The following is a 15,828-nucleotide window of genomic DNA, read 5'->3' as shown; positions in this document are numbered from 1 at the left end:
CCAGCAATTCACAGGTCCCCATACCTGCAGAGATTTAGAGACCTCATCCAATGCACTTCTTGCCTCCTGATAACTAATGCCTGATTCATTCCAGAGATGAACAAATTTAAAAGAACGTGCTATTTAAAAGAAAAAAAAATGAATTTTAAAACCTTTTCTAGCTTTTACTTCTTTCTGAGGAGTTCCCTCCTGTTATATGCTTATTTTTTTTACCTTCATTTTAAAAATAAATAACTGTAGAACAGCATATAGTTCTCTGAACCACACAACAAAAGAAAGTAAGAGGCAGCAAAAAGAAGCTTGCTCTATGGTCATGGGCAGTAAGAGACTGATGATAAAGGAGAAGTTGGATTTGAAGATATGAAAGCTGGAAACAGCTGGTTCAGGCTGCATCAGAACACACACATTACACCCATGGCAATTGCTGTCTTTTCAAACTCCAGGAAGCCTGGCGTGGGTGAAGCTGAGTCACCTGGAGGCTGTGCCAAAGCCTGGTTGTGCCGTAAGTTTTGTGTGCAGCAGGCTCTATCCTTCTCTCAGAAGTGAGTTGGGTGAGCCGTTGGTATCCAACCCTCCCTACATGCACCTCCTTTGAGAGGAAAAAAATAAGACCCAGAAGGTAGGAGTATCATTTATTGAGTAGCTACACTGTGTCCAGAACTGAGCTTTACATGTTTTATATCACTTATTTATCTCAACAATCTTGAAAGGATGGTATTATTTTCCCCATCTTATAGGTGAAGACTCTGAGGTTCAGGAAGTTAAAGTGATATCGCCAGGGTTCCTGACTGGTAAGTGATGGAGGCTGAATTTGAGCCAGATCTATATGCTCCATCATCACTCTCCTGGGGAAAAGAGCCTAGATGTGTTCTATCTGCATTCCTGCTTAGATTCCGCACGACTTCTCCTGTCCATCCCCTTGGCCTCCTCTCCTCTAGTCCATGAGATTACAGCTTTGCACACTGACAGGAGGGTCCTTCTTAGCCTACACATACAACCAGGCATCAAAGGATGGAAGGGTTCATCTCACACACTCACAGACCATGTAGACTCTTCAATCTACACCTCCAGCTCGAACTCAGAACATTGACAGGGACCTGCTCTTCAATCTTTCATCTCCCCTTTCTCCATGAAACAAATGTCAACATTCACACACCAGCCCATCCCCAGCTTACAGGGTGGCCCCTGCCAGATCACGCTTCCCACTGTGGAGGAAGGCACATACGAGTGAGTGGTCTCATCTGTTGACCTCTGTGTGAGATGGCACGTGGTCCTACCCCACAGAGTCAGAGTGCAGAATTCCAAGGGTAGCACAGGTGTGGCAATTCAGAAGAGCAGCTGTCAACACATCTGAGGGCACAGACCCCCCTACCATGCCAGGCTGGGAGAGGCCACTCCTGTATTTGGCAGGTGGCTTGTGCCCAGTGGCATCAAGGCTATGGCAGGGTATAGCAGAGATCTAAGGCCAAGGGGAAGTAGAGCTGTTGCTTTGATTTTGAAAATCAAATGAAAGGCCTTTACAAACCTCCACCCACAATTCTTTGAAAAGGGATAAGAGTAACTCTGACCCTACTCTTACCTCCCTCCCCATCAATTCAAGCTGAATGAAGAGCAATCCTATGTGGATACATAGATAAAATCACCTCACCTCGGTCTAGCACCACTTTCAGGGAGGCGGATGTCCTCACTGATGCAGAATCCACTGGGCCCTCTTGCATTTCTTCAAAATGGGAATGACCAAGTTTGGATTTATTATTCTATTCTTAAATCCCAAAGACCATCCTTAGAGCAAAATATGCTCTTTGAAGGATGACGATGTGGGGAAGCATGGTATCTTTAAATAACAAGGGAAGGGAGTCTCAGATTAAGCAAACTGGAGAAATGGGCGTGTCAGTAGAATGAGGATGCCGAGTGGCAGATGCAGGCTGTCTGTGACTTTGACGTGTGTGGGAGAGAAATGACCTTTCTCAGGGTGTGGGAATGTAATAGGCTGTACTCCTGATGACCTTGACCATCCTAATCACCCTTGTGTGATGCCGGGGCCCCAGGTTCCACCCAAGTTTTACTTTATAGCTATTCTCAAGTTTCCCTATTAATCAAGGAAATTAATGAATAAGGAATAAGGTGATCATTCTTCAGGTTATGGGTTGAAATAGACACAGAAATCAACTCAGCTGAATACAGCATGCGGAATCAGTCCTCCAGAAGGCAGCTTTCTCTCTGTCTGGGGGTGTATAATAAGACATAACTTGGCCAGTTGTGGGAGTCCTCATCAGCCATGACAGACCAAGTCCTCACCTGTGGCCAGGAATGAGGCACAGACTTTGGATGTGGGTGTATGAGCAAATGTACATAGAAACCGCCACACCCACACCTCACATACCATGACAGGGTGGAGTATTTGTTGTCCTTACCTTAACCTTGTCACCATTTTCAGAAATTCTGGGCTTTGATGGTGCTGTGTCCATCAGGACACAGCCCAGAAATTCTCAGCAGCCTTAAAAGTCACCTTTCCAACAGCATTCCCTTTGTCTGCCCCTCACATCTGGGCATCCTGGACTCCAAGCAGTTCACAGCCATAAGTAAGATTTACTTCCTAAGGGGAAGCAGGAGTCATGTCTGGCCATGTCTCACCTCCAAGCTTGTATTTGCAAGCCCACACCACCCACCCATAATACCCTCTTTCGGCATTTGCTCAAGCTGCACAACTTGGTCAGGGAATTTGAGGGGAGAGGTGTTCTGGTTAATGATGAGTTACCATATAGCTATCTTCCAAAGACAAAATTAAAAGCCACAGCAATAACTATTAGTTTGAACAATATTTAATCTCTGATGCTTCAGAAGACACTTTGAGATCTTGAAGGGCCTTAGGGTTGAGTCTTTGATGGTGACTATGGCTCCTTAGGGTGCTGTGTGGATGTACAAGAGCACTGGCTAAGGAGAGGCGGCAGCATGCAACGAGGGTAAGAACCTCAGCTCTTTCCCTAAATGGCAGGCTGACCCGGGGTTAGTCACTTCCCTTCCCCAGCAGCACTGGGTCAGAGCTTCTCTGAGGCCCCTCTTACCTCTGATATTCTATTAAGACTGGCAGAGGATGTATTGTGTGGGTTTTCTGTCACTGGAACTGAGAAAAATTTAAAACTACCTGCATCAGCACAGAGAAGATCTGAAATGGTTCTTGGGTGTTTATAAAGCCTGTGGGCTGGGCTCCCATCTTGATGTCAGCCCAGCCCTGGGGTCAGTGCAGACTGAGATAGGGAGCAAGAAAGCAGGAAGAACGGGAGTAGCAGAGTCAGGGACCACAGCACAGTTGGTGATTGAATTTATCAAGCCTGCGGAGAAGGACTCTCCCTGGTGGAGGTAGTGGCATAAATATGTGGTCACTTATCCTGCCTTCTCAGACCAACAAGAGCTGTTCTGCTATCAATCAACCGAGAGGTTGGGTTACAGGGATGTATCCTGTCTTTGGGACTGGTGATACTGAGAGGGCAGTGGGTGAAGAGATAACGAAATCAGCTCCTCTTAGCCCAGGCCTTGTCCAGAAGGCTGGAACTGAGAGAGGGATCTGGCAAGGTATGAGCCAGTCTCTATCCACTGTAGGGATTCCAGGAGGCCCATATTTCATGTGACCCTGCACTTGCTGGTTGTAACTTTTTTTCAAGTTATTGACAAGTCCATTGTCTCATTTGACTTTTCTTCTCAGGCATGGCCAGCCCCTTCACTCAGCTCTGGCTAGGTTGGACTCTACCCAATGTAAGAAAACCTCTAACAAGAGCAAAATTCTGAACAGTGACTCATTGTGTTATATAAATAGCTTCAGTGATGTATCCAGCCCCCCCCTCCACACACACACACACACCAAACACACACACACACACACACCCTCTTGTGGAGATCACCTTCGGAATGATCCATGTGGGCACTCAACGGCACAACACTGTGAATATAAATGTATACTTGGACTCAAATCTCTCCCTCCCATTCATCTTGAGCCCTGAGTTGCGTGGTGGCAAAGGCTCCCAAGTGGAGCATGTGTCTCTTCTTGTTCAGCCAGGACAGGGTCCATACTGGTGGCAGAGTCTACTCCTTCAACAGTCCCAGCTTCTTCAGGGCCTCCCTTCTGTGTTCATTGGGGACACCCTTTGGGGAGATCTTGACACTGACACAGGGGGGCCGAGGAAGCATGTCACGGCTCTGTCCGTGGTAGGACAGGCGCTTGGAGCTCTGCTCCTGCTCCAGGTCAGCCAGCTTGCCTACCTGGATACCTGCAAAATCTTTCCCCGTGCCCAAGGAGGCAGGGCGGGGCCGAGAATTACGCAAGACGCTGGGCGACATCTTGTCCAAGAAGGAGCCCTTTCCCAGAGAAGTGCTGGTTTTGGGGCTGGCGTCTTTCTCAGTTGAAAGGTAGCTGCTCAGTCCCACGCCTGAGCGCTCCAGAGTGTTGGACTTGAAGTTCATCTGTCTCAGGCCAGGGGTGTTGCTCTCCTGGAGAGTCAGCCCTGACTCTGGCTTTGGCGGAGTCTGGGGACTGTTTGCCCTCGGGGCCTTAGGGATAGGAATTGGCATAGATTTGCTAGCTGCAACACTGCCTGGAGCTGGAGACTTCATTGGCAAAGGTCCCTGAGCTGGACCTGGAGCTGGTGCCAGAGCTTGAGCCAGAGCCTTCCCAGCAGCAGGAATAGCTGTTGAGGCCTGGGCTGGAGCTGCAGGCTGAGCCAGACCTGGAGCTGGGGACGGATGCTGGGCACGTGTCTCTTTGGGTCTGATGGAGCTGGTGGGCTTACTTAAGTAGAGTCCAGGCTCATCTTGATCCTGGGGCAGCCCCAGCTTCTCTAGAGCTTCTTTACGTGCTTTTCTCTGCTCTTGCAGTGAACAGGAAATCAGGCCAGAATCTCCAGGGGCAGCCTCAGTGTGGCGGGACAGCCAGTGCTGGGGATCACCGTGGAAACTGCTTCGGCTGCTCTTCAGAACAATATTAGGTGGCAGCTTCCGGGGCTTAGGGGTTGTGAGGGGAGCTAGTCGGCTGTTTGGGTCCTCCCCTGATGGGAGGGGAGCATCTTCAGCTCTTGCATTCTGAGGCAACCCTGCAGGAGGAGGCCGGGGTTGTTGTGTGTACCCGGTTGAGCCTGTTTCTTTGGCTTTTTGGGACATGGCTTCTGAAGCAGTCTGCTCTCTTTCCTGGGAGCTGGATGGTGTGTGGAGCTGGAGTGTGTGGCCCTGCTGTCCTGGCCCCTTGGGCAGGCTGGCTTCCCTACACTTCTCTGGCTGGGTGTCCCGGAAAGCTTCTGGCGGAGGGATGAGCACCACGTCCAAGTCAAGGGCAGCCTCCTGGGGGCTGGCAGGTGCCTGCCTGGGTTGGCTGCTCTGGCTGACCTGTTCTTTCTCAGGCTCTGGCGCAAGCGTCCCCGGTTCTCCAGGGGTGTGACTGTTAGCCTGGGTGGTGCTTCTCCTGAAGTTCTGGCTTCTGGCAATGTGGATATTCCTAGGGAGGCTGTAGGAGCCAGACCTGAGGCCTAGGCCCTGGGGCTCAGGAGGATGGGATGAGCTGGACTCAGTTACTGTCCTTGGCGCTCGTCCTTGCTGAGTGATGGTCTCCTCTGGACCTCCTGTGAGGGTCAGAAAGAACATAAGAGAGTGGACAGAGGTGAGGGCCCTGCTGCAGCGGGGAAAGCAATGACTTCCTGAACTCTGATCCCAAACTAGCAATGAATGGGTTTTATTTTGTCTTGTTTTCTTTGCTTTCACAAGAGCAGCACTTTTGTCTGGATATCATTTAGACTAATAGATCAGTAATAGCAGATCCAGGGCCAGGCGCAGTGTCTCATGCCTGTAATCCCAGCACTTTGGGAGGCCAAAGCAAGTGGATCATTTGAGCCCAAGAGTTCGAGACCAACCAGGGCAACATAAGAGACCCCCTTTCTACAAATAATAATAGCAGATCTTTTTTTGACTGAGAATTAATTTTTCATGATGGGCGGCAAGAGAGTGACCCCTGATTGCTCTAAGTTATTGACTTGACCTCTCCCCAGTTTTCTACAGAGGCACCAGTGTTGGGGATAAATTTGGGACAGTTCCTTCTAGCTATCTTGGGCCTCCCAGATAACTGAGCCCAATGCAAGCCTATGAATAAGTGATTTGCTCTTGATTCAACCAGGCTTCTGCCTTCTACTTGCACTTTCTATAAGTGTGTGGATGATTCTGTAATAGCCATAGTGTCCCCACACCAGAAAGTGACTTCTTTCCTTCCAGTGAGCTAAGCAGGTGCATCAGGCCCCCTGGGCCAGTGAATTAGCCTCATGGAGCAGGAAAGCCCTATGTCCCCATTTATAGCTCTAGCTCCAGGGAAGGTCTAACTAATCGTTAATAAATATTTGCTAAATCAAACAACACAATACCAGCGGGACTGTCCTCAGGAGTAAAAGGCTCCTCACACCCTGGGACATGTGGCCCCACACTCATGGCCACACTTGTGTGTTGTTTTGTTCCCCTTCTGCTGAGCCTGAACACCACTGGCTCTCCACGCTCTCTAACGAGGGCCTCGAGGTGCTTCCCACTGCAGCTGGGGAACCCGTCCCTCTCCTTATCTCTTCTACCCTTGTCCTCTGTGTCACCCAGATTAGCTCCCTAGACTGACTCAGTCTCTCCAGAGCCAACCACCCAGCCCTCCCTGACTCCCTCCCCTGCCTCTGCGGTCATATCTCTTTAGATTTTTTCCATAGGAGAATGGGAGCTGGTCAAACCCCTTTCCCTTCCAGGGCTCTGATACTTCATAGACAGACATAGGAAGCTGGCTTGCCAGCGGTCCCTCCTTCCCTCCGGGGACAAGGCTCTGTTCTAGCCAGGAGAGTGGTGAGGAGTGTGGCTACTCCTTCTTCTGCCTGTGACCCTTGGGGCAGAGGGCAGGCAAGGTAGAAAGTGGCCAGAGGGGCATATTGATTTTCTGGGTTTTGCTGGGGTTCTACCCCAGAGGGTCTGCCTTACCCCGGGGAGTGGGCTGGGTTATGGGCAGTGCTCGGAAACCTCTGGGAGTTGTGGCTGGCTCAGACTCGTCAGTGGACAGTCCGCTGTCAGCCTCCGTGTCCAGTGAGCCAATGGTCTCCTCCAGGAAGAGCAGACACTCCTTCTCTTCAGCGGACAGGAAGTCGTAGCTGCTATCACTCTGTTGGGGTTGGGGTTGGGGGTGGGGGCGGGGGGAGGGCGAGAAGAAGAACAGGAGAGGGAGAGAGAGCTGTGAGAAAGCGCTCCCTCCGCAGAAACTGGCGGGGCCTGAGAACCACCCTGCGGAGGGGAAGGAATGCTGAAGAGCTGGAAACCTTTCCCTCCTGCTACTCTGCAAAGCTGCTGGAGTTGCCTCCCGAAACTGTAGGCACCAGGGAGTGCAGAGTCTGTCAGGAGGCTGGCCCACCAGCGCCCAGCTCTGGAGCTGGGCAGGCACATGGCAGGGGCCTTTCTTTTGCTCAGCCCTGGCTGGAATGCTTAGGGGCACAGATTAGAAGCAGTCCCAAGTTCCAATGTTTGACAGCCTTTGTCAAACATCTCACTTTGGGCACCTCCGATTTAGCTCCAAATAAGAAGGGCAACATAACAATTTGACCTGAAACTTCAGTGGTATTGCTTTTAACTTTTAAAAGTACTTCTGCATACTTGATCGGGTATGTCAAGGACAGTATGAGGAAAAGCAGAAAATGCAGCCAGCTATGAGCTGCCAGGCCAGTAGGAACTGTGGCATGACTGGCCACAGATAAATGTACTAAATGATTTGTACTTGACTTTGAAATGCATTCCATACGGGATTTTTTCCCCTTGTACATTTACTTTCTTGATGACATTTGGCTCTGGCTAATGTTCAAGTAAGTGTGCATTTCTAAAGCAAATATTAACTTAAAGGGGGAGGTTGGTGGAGAAACTGGATGGTATGGGAGGAGGGAAAAGCAGCTTAGTATTAAATATTAAGTAGATCTTAAAGTAGATCATATTCATTATGAGAGAGTACATAGAGGTTTTTGGAAGAAAATGATAATGGTCATCTCAGACAGTTACTGTCTATGTTGTATGGGGCTAGAAGTTTGCTGGAATAGTTGCTCTTCCACAGAGGAGGTTGAAGGGAAAAGAAATGGCAAATTGGAATATGAGAAATTTGGGCTGAGTCTCTTCTTGGCGTCTCCACCCCTTTTCCTAATATTTGGGACACTTCAGAGTTGTATATTCTTCAGGCCCACTCAGATGGCCAGGAAAGATTTTGAGACAGCTCTAAAAATATCCTGGAGGGAGGGGAGAGGGTTGCGGAATAACCCTTCCAGTTGCCTCTGGAACTTCCTTTGGCATGCAGGCCTACATGTGAAAGGAAGCCCCAAATATAGCCCCTGGAAGCTCTGAAGCTGACTCCAAGAGTTTCTTGAAGAAAAATATCTTTATTGTCCTCTTCCTTCTAAAATAGCCTTGCCAAGGATAAGCTGACTCTGAGTTTCTCCTTCATGAATGATTCACTTTGAAAACCTTTAATCCCTGTCACATTCTGTGTCCAATGGTATGTGACTATTCACATTGGCCTCAGCCTAAAAGACCTAGAAAGACATCTCCACAGCCCCATTATCTAGGGTCAAAATAAAATTTGTATGATTGTCTGCACTTTGGATTTGTGTGTGTGTGTGTGTTTCTTTCTCTACTCCATTTTTACATATCAAAATCCATTGGTTGTCTTAAACATCTTGACATTCACTAGACACCCTTAAAATCCTTAAATTTTCAAATACCTCTATAGGATACAATGCAAAAAAGCATAAATTCTCCAGGACTCTTATGCATGTGACAAGCATGAACAACAAATGTTTGCGTCTGGATGCAGCACAGATTTACTCTTTCACACCAGCCTTACAACAACTGAGATTTAACTTCATGCCCAGAAAAATTACAGTTTATTAAATGCCACTCACAAGTAGCTAAACACAGTGACTTTGGAAGATTCTCAGTCTCTGCTCCTAGAAAGGCTGATTCTTTTCTATATAGAGGCATATGCTAGGTGCTTTACCTGTATCTCATTTACTCCCCACAAATTGAATTGGGTATGAACACTAACTATCCCATTTGAAAACTGAGGAGGCTAAAGCTTAGAGAAATTAAGTAATTTGCCCAAGGTCATACAGCTTATAAGTAGAGAACTCAGATCTGTTTGGTTCCAGAACCTAGGCTCCTAATTACCTATTTTCTTTGATCTTTGTAAGAGACTAAAGTAATGCTGCTCATTGCAGAGAACTTCAATGATCCACATGCTACAAGAATCTATGTTCTGGTTTCCACCATGACCTCAGATTACAGGCCTACTCTCTCTGCTCAACCCAATCCCCAACCTAATGAAAATCGGCGGAAAAAGTCTCATTTGCCCAATTGCTCTCTAAGGTCGTCCCACCTTATTCTCTATAGAGCCAGGGCTGACTCAGGCAGAAAGCACCCACTGGTGTTGTGATTCACTCCCCAGCAATGAAAGAGAAGGTGCAGTGAGCCAGGATGGGTGGCAGGAAAGGACAGGGCAGGGCAGGGCAGGGCAGGGCAGGTGTGCAGAGAGCCGACCAGGTTGCGGGAGGGAGAGTATTACGTACAGATCCAGAGTGGGTGGAGGTGCTGCTCATCATGCTGTCACAGCTGCCGACACGGGTCACGGGTTCTGAGCCAGGCCCCGCTGACCACAGCTCCCTCTCGGGCATCGCCCGAAACAAGGTGCAGGGATGGCAAAGGGGGCTTCCAGAGGGGAAGCGAGGGGAAGTGAACAATGTCCCAAGCTGGGCCTGAAAAGAGAAGAATCAAAGCCATACGTGAGCCGAGGCTTCGGCAAGGCTCTGCCCAGGCCCTGGGCGGCATGGCGGGAAGGACACCAAGCAAGCAGAGAGCTGGAAGGGGGGTGTGAACAGCCACTGCCCGAAACCCCCGGCCTGTATGGAAGGACCCTGGAGCTGGCTCAAATACATGCAGAAGGACAGACTTAGGTGGTGGAGAGGCAGTCTGGTCAAAAAGAAGCTTCTACTATTTCTGTTACATTTTTCTCTGAACCAAGGAGCTTAACCCACATTTTCATTAAGCAATAAATATTACCAATAGCTTGGATTCTGGAGTTAGTTGGGTCTGGGCTCAAATCCCAGTTTAGCCATTTACAGTTATGTGACTTGGGGCAAATTACTCTGTTTTTCCTCATTAAATAATGTTAGTATAAGGATTAAATGAGAGAACAGTTAGCACAGTTCAGTTGGTAATAAATACCCTAAGATCTCATGAGTCAATAATTAACTATTATTGTTTTTGTAACAAGAAAAAGACAAGATCTATCTAGGATCAAACTAAATTGAAACAAGAGAAACAGGAGCTCAGAAAAGAAGGGTTCTGGTTTAATGGGAGACTGTAGACTTGAGAGAAGAAACAGGTCCCTTAATAATACCTACCTCATGGGGTTATTGTGAGAACATGTAAAACACTTTGCACAGCGCAAATTGTCACCTGCTATCATAGTCAATATCATCAACATCATCACAACCACCACTACGATATCCATCTTTAACTCCCTAGCCTGGAGGCATAAACAGGGTACCTGCAGTGGTTGACACAAACCTATTTTCTTTCTAGTGAATTTCTTTCTAGTGCCTCTGTTTTTGCACATATTCCCAATGAGATTCCCTAGCCTATGTCAAATGAACAAGAGAAATGTCCCATGTAGCTTCCTCCCAACTCCAATTCCTTAGGGAAAAAAAGTTTCAATGTCATTGTAACAATAGTAGTAGCAAAGGAAGGCAGTGCCATCTTCTCTCTGAAAGTCCCAAAGATTTTGATGTAGCTGTTTGTGGGAAATAATCCACTGGAGACGGCAGGCCAGAAGTGAGTCTGCTATGTTAAAATGAAATTCTAAAAGAATTAAGATGAAAAGACAGTTCCAAGATCAAACAGAGAGTTGGAGGAGAGCCAGAATTAGAATAAAGTTTGTCTGATTCTAAATCCGTATTTTCCCTGTAATGCCATCCTATATTTTCTTTCATCTTTCCAACCCTCCCAACACTAGGTAAAATGTCCTAGAAGAAAATGTGATCTATTTGAGATCTGGAGGCTTGGGCTTTGGATGCCAGGGCAGATGTCCTCTTGGTCTCTGGTAATAATTGCTTCCAGTGCCAAAGTCAAGTTTGGGCTGGATTGGGTGAGTCAGCCTTCCACCCCTATAGAGCTGGCAAGTATGGAGCCCCAAGGAGCTCCTCTTCTACTTGGGAGGAATCTCTTAAAAGGGGCAGGTAGGGAGGGGCAGAACACTGGGGGGAAAACAGGAGAGATCCCTAGCGAGCCAGACATCTGGTTCATAGGGGTCCAGATCCTCCTAGGAGATAAGGAGGGGACTGGAGGGGCAGAGACACCAAAGAAGTCCAATGATAAATAAACGTGGGGTGACGAAGCTCTTAGGGTTTCTTCATGAGGTTAGCTCCCCGATACCCAGAAGCTCAAAGAAACAGGAACATGAGAAATTATGTGGATGAAGTTCAGTCATCTCAGCTACTGACTCCATGAACAATGCCCAAGTTCAGGGAGGACTAACCCATTCCTAACATTGTGTAGGGTTGAGGCCACCATAGCAAAGGAGATCTATCTCTGTAAGTCTAGGCAAACAGAAAACACTCAAAAAATACCGAATGAATGAACTTCCCATCTGTTCTAGGGTCTATTGTGTTGAGCTTTTGGAAGGCTTCTTCTTGGTTTCTAACCTATTACTGTGAGCTTTTTCTTACATATTTAATTTCCTGGATAATATATAGCTCAGTGAAATTTGGGCAATGTTTTCAGTTAAACTAACATTTATGAGCACCTAATAATAGGTGCTGGTGGTACAAAACTGTATAAGACAAAGGCATTGTTGTCAAAAAGTCAGTGTAGATCTAAGGGTCTAGTTTTGGGCTCCAATTTTCTTCTCTGTAAAGTCAGGGCAGTAAATATTTAAAGTGATTCACTGTAATTAACATCATATTCTCTATGAATGGGTGAGCAGATGCTGCCTCTTACTTTCAGAGAAAATTACTACCCTTGTGCTTCTTAGTATGCTTTAGACTTTACAGAGGTTTTCTAGTCTCTCTTTCCTACCAGGGAAGCTTATCACACTTTTGTTTCAGAACCTAGGATATCTTCAAGTAGCTGGAAGAGATAAAAGTGGTAGGAAAAGCACTGCTTCACAAGAACACAGCATGCCATAGCTTGCAAAGTGCTCTCAGATATGCGAATTGGATCTTCAGCATAAACTGGAAACATAGGCAGGATGTGACGTTTTCTTCATTTTACAGGTGAGAAAGTTATGGCTCTTACCACTAGCCCTTCCTAAGGGAAACAGGGCATGACCCATACATGCATATACAGGGCAGCCCTCCAGAGGGCACTTCAGGGACTATCTGGATGCAAGAGGGGCATGCCCCCGAGAATGGTTACTATCCACCCCTGACTAAAGTACTAAAAGCCTTAAAACCCGCTTCTCCTACTACTTCATACCTTAAACCCTGCAAATTATCTGCTTCAGCTTTATACTTCCAGACCTATGTATCGCCCCAACAGCAGATATTTCCACAGTAAAGAAATGACACCAACTGCCAAGGAAGATCATGTCTGTAGGGATTACATAATCCCTGCAGAGAGGAATCCGAACCTGAAACCAAAGCTGAGTGAGGTGCTGTCACCTCATCTCCATACCTAGCTTTCTGACCTAAAGAATCTGAATGGTGAAAGCTGCATTTCCTTTCACCGACTTCACAACCTTGAACCCTGGGGGCTGTTTCAGGGCAGCCATCAAAACCCTGATAAGAAGACTAAGAAACAAACAAAACACTCAAGGTGAGAGTTTGGTATCTTTTAACCCTTGACCTCTTTGGGAACTTAACGAGAGGAGGGAATGGGTTAAGAAATACGCAGCACCTATAGTCAGGGCCACCCATCCAAAGACACATTAAATATTAACTACTCCACTGACTAAAATACTAAATACTGCCAAGCCTTGGAGGAGAGGAAATAAAGAACAGTTGGAGTTCTGGCATCTGGAGAGGGTGGGGCGGGGAGAGGGCTCCAGCTCCATTCCAGGTTGGCTTGTCTCTACCTTCTAATCAGACCTAGGTCCCTCTCATCCTGCTCCCACGAACCACCCACATGTCCTCCAAGAGCTCTGCCTCTCTGCCTACTAGTCAAAGAGGTTACCTATCTTTCAATCCAGGTGTCTCTGCTTCTTGTTGACTACCCAGAAATGTGCCTTGGGCTGGAAAATATCCTAAGAAAAATTGCAGAAAGACTAAAATTGCACAATGTGCATATCTGTCCCCATGAGCACACGGGCAAGTTTCTGTGTGTGTTTAGGCAACATTGTCTTCTTCCCTTTCACCAGTGGGCTTGAGGGAAGGAGCAGGTAGAAATACCCTCTGCATAGGAGAGCTTTGTTAGACACTGCCAGTGGTCTTTATTCCTAAGTTCACCATCTAGGGCAGCCCTCAGTCTGTGAGTGTGGGGTGTTGGCTCTGTGGTGTGAGGTGAGCTCAAGCCTGAATCTCCAGTTGCCAGGACAGGAAAACGCATATATTCACTCAGGGCTGTGTGTGCCAGGCCCTTGAGCCTGGCACTGAGGTCTTCCCACTTCCCTCTTCTCTGCAGCAGGAGGGAAAGAGTCAAAGTGAGGGACCAAAGGGTTAAACCCCCCAAGATGGATAATGGAGAGGTGACTTGCTACTCTGACTCGACTCCTACATCTGCCTTCCTTCTGCAGGTAAATCTGCCACACAAACTGCCAACTGGGACACCTGCAGGAAAACAAAACAAAGCCACCACCCTGGTCTGCTTCTCTGTCTGTGGACTCTGCCACATTACCTTGGCCTGAGCCCCACTTGGAACTCTAACTAGACTTGACATGCAGCCGCGATATATTCATGTGGGTGAGGCTCGGCACAGCCAGGTAGCTTTCTGTTTGCCAGTCTCTGCATCTATTAACAGGCAGAGTCAGAAAGTTAATTGAGTAGACCCCAAATAAACTTGACTTTGCAGCTAGATTATCCATGGGTTTTCCAAAGATGAGCTGGTAGCTGGAGTTGAAGTTTTCCCCACGTGCCCAAACCTCATATCCCTTTACAAACAACCTAGTACAGCTCATGCCTAACACACCTGTCCACAGAGAGCTCCATTATCACAAGAGCATGATCGAACACACACACACACTGCACCCATTATTTAAATAAAGATCGACACCGAGTTGGTAAAGCCAAGGGAGAATTTCCTGTTACAGTTGCAATGGAAAACCAAGATACTCTCCCCCATTTTGATTCCCTCTATTTCAACTGTTCTTTTCTAAAATCACAACTCAATTTCAATTGTTCAGAGATGAAAATTTTCAAAACAAATCTATTTTCCTTTTCTTGTTGTTTGCACAATATGCCTATCCAACCTAAAGAGGTAAATGAAAAAGAAGGTGCCTCCCAGCCCCTGTCTCCACAAAAATACTACAATCTCAAATCGCTACCAACCTGATCTGATCCCAGAATGGACTCAGAGAATTGAGGAACAGAGAAGAAACCTCCCTAGCTGGGGTATAGAGGGACACCTCCCCTCCCCTGTAGCTCTGATTTCCCATGAAACCCCTTCCTCTTGCTGCAGGATAAGCAATAGTTGGTTAGTGATTAACTCACCTCCACTGGGTTGGGGGCTGAAGAGAGAAAAGAAACACCCTTTTATTTCAAAGGGCAGAGACGGAGACAGAGGCTGCTTCCCCTGCCTCCTACTGTTTTCTTCTCCTTTTGAGCTCCTCCTGACTTACCTAGACAGGTAAATGCTTCATCTGTGCTGCCTGGCCCCCACCCTGCCACTGACTCAGCCAATCCTAGCCTCCCCTCCCTACCTGTCATTCCAGCTGTTTCCTCAGGGAGGGAATGGGAGGGGAATGAGCAGGGTGGTGCTGCTCCCTCTTAGCCAATCATCTCCTGCCCTCCCCTTCCCTGTTTAGAGCTAATAAAGAGCTCTTTAAAAAGGAGGGCTGGAAGGAGGAGGAGCTGGTTTGGGCTGAGACTGGAAGGACAGGTGGCAGGGAGGGAGTAGGCAGAGATAGTATATATATTTATTGTTGATATAAAGGAACGCAGACAGTCCTCTGGGCAGTGTGCTTTTCCATAGGTCTATGTGAAACAGGTTTTTCATCTAGAACTACCTTCTTCCACTTGGAGCTTAGTTTTCCCCTGAATTCTCTAAGCTAAACTCATTTGTGGTCAGTTTTGCTGCTAGCTTTTCTAGCTGTTGAAAGTCACTTTCTTCCCCAAGCCTACTCCTAGCTCATAAGCCTAGCAATTCCATTCAAGTCCATTGAGGAGGGTGTCCCCAGGCTAGGGATGCTGTAGTTGGGCCAGTCTCGCCCCAGTGCTTGCCAACAATCTCCTTGGCCTAATTTATTTCTGGGGGAAATAAAACCATTCATCCCCTAAGAGGTCCGTGTCCTGATGAAAGAGTGACCGGACAGCTTGAAAGGAGAGAGCATGCACTCTGTCATTTGGTCCTCTGCTCTCTTTTAGCTGTTCACAGAAGGTGGCAATACATATTATGAAATAAAAACAAAACAAACTACCAACCAGTTTAGCAACTCTTGTCTCCTTTCATGGACTGATATTTGGCACTTGTAGGGAGAAGAGAGTAGGTAGAAGAATCTACTATTTTTGGGAAGAAATTTCCCTCTAAGTACAGAGACCTCTCTTAACAGATATGATTTTTGCCTGGAAGCTGGTTTTTCCTAGTGGTAGGTCATCCTTGATACCTATCAGGATTTGAGGTATTCCACTTACTAGCATTAAAAGGTCAGGG

The 15,828-nt window shown here is 47.3% G+C and overlaps 1 protein-coding gene across 7 annotated transcripts; it reads right to left on the bottom strand.

The window, feature by feature from the left end:
• Positions 1-618: 618 nt before the first annotated feature.
• On the bottom strand, positions 619-14,852 carry C5H1orf116 (chromosome 5 C1orf116 homolog). 7 transcript variants are annotated; one of them, XM_003272980.3, is made up of 4 exons: positions 14,798-14,852; positions 9,597-9,782; positions 6,982-7,159; positions 619-5,606 (listed from the first exon to the last, which is right to left on the bottom strand). In XM_003272980.3, the coding sequence occupies exons 2-4, from the start codon at positions 9,699-9,701 to the stop codon at positions 4,081-4,083; spliced, it is 1,809 nt and encodes a 602-aa protein (XP_003273028.2). In that variant the 5' UTR covers positions 9,702-9,782; positions 14,798-14,852; the 3' UTR covers positions 619-4,080. The 7 variants fall into 7 exon arrangements, with proteins under 7 accessions (XP_003273028.2, XP_003273026.2, XP_003273027.1 ...); XM_003272978.3 differs by having other exon boundaries at positions 14,670-14,847; XM_003272979.3 differs by lacking the exon at positions 9,597-9,782 and having other exon boundaries at positions 14,670-14,847.
• Positions 14,853-15,828: the final 976 nt, after the last annotated feature.

Source organism: Nomascus leucogenys, chromosome 5 (assembly GCF_006542625.1).
Source record: "Nomascus leucogenys isolate Asia chromosome 5, Asia_NLE_v1, whole genome shotgun sequence".
In the NCBI taxonomy this organism is placed as follows: domain Eukaryota; kingdom Metazoa; phylum Chordata; class Mammalia; order Primates; family Hylobatidae; genus Nomascus; species Nomascus leucogenys.
The sequence above is the reverse complement of the archived record's forward strand: the minus strand, read 5'-3'. Positions and strand labels throughout refer to the sequence as shown.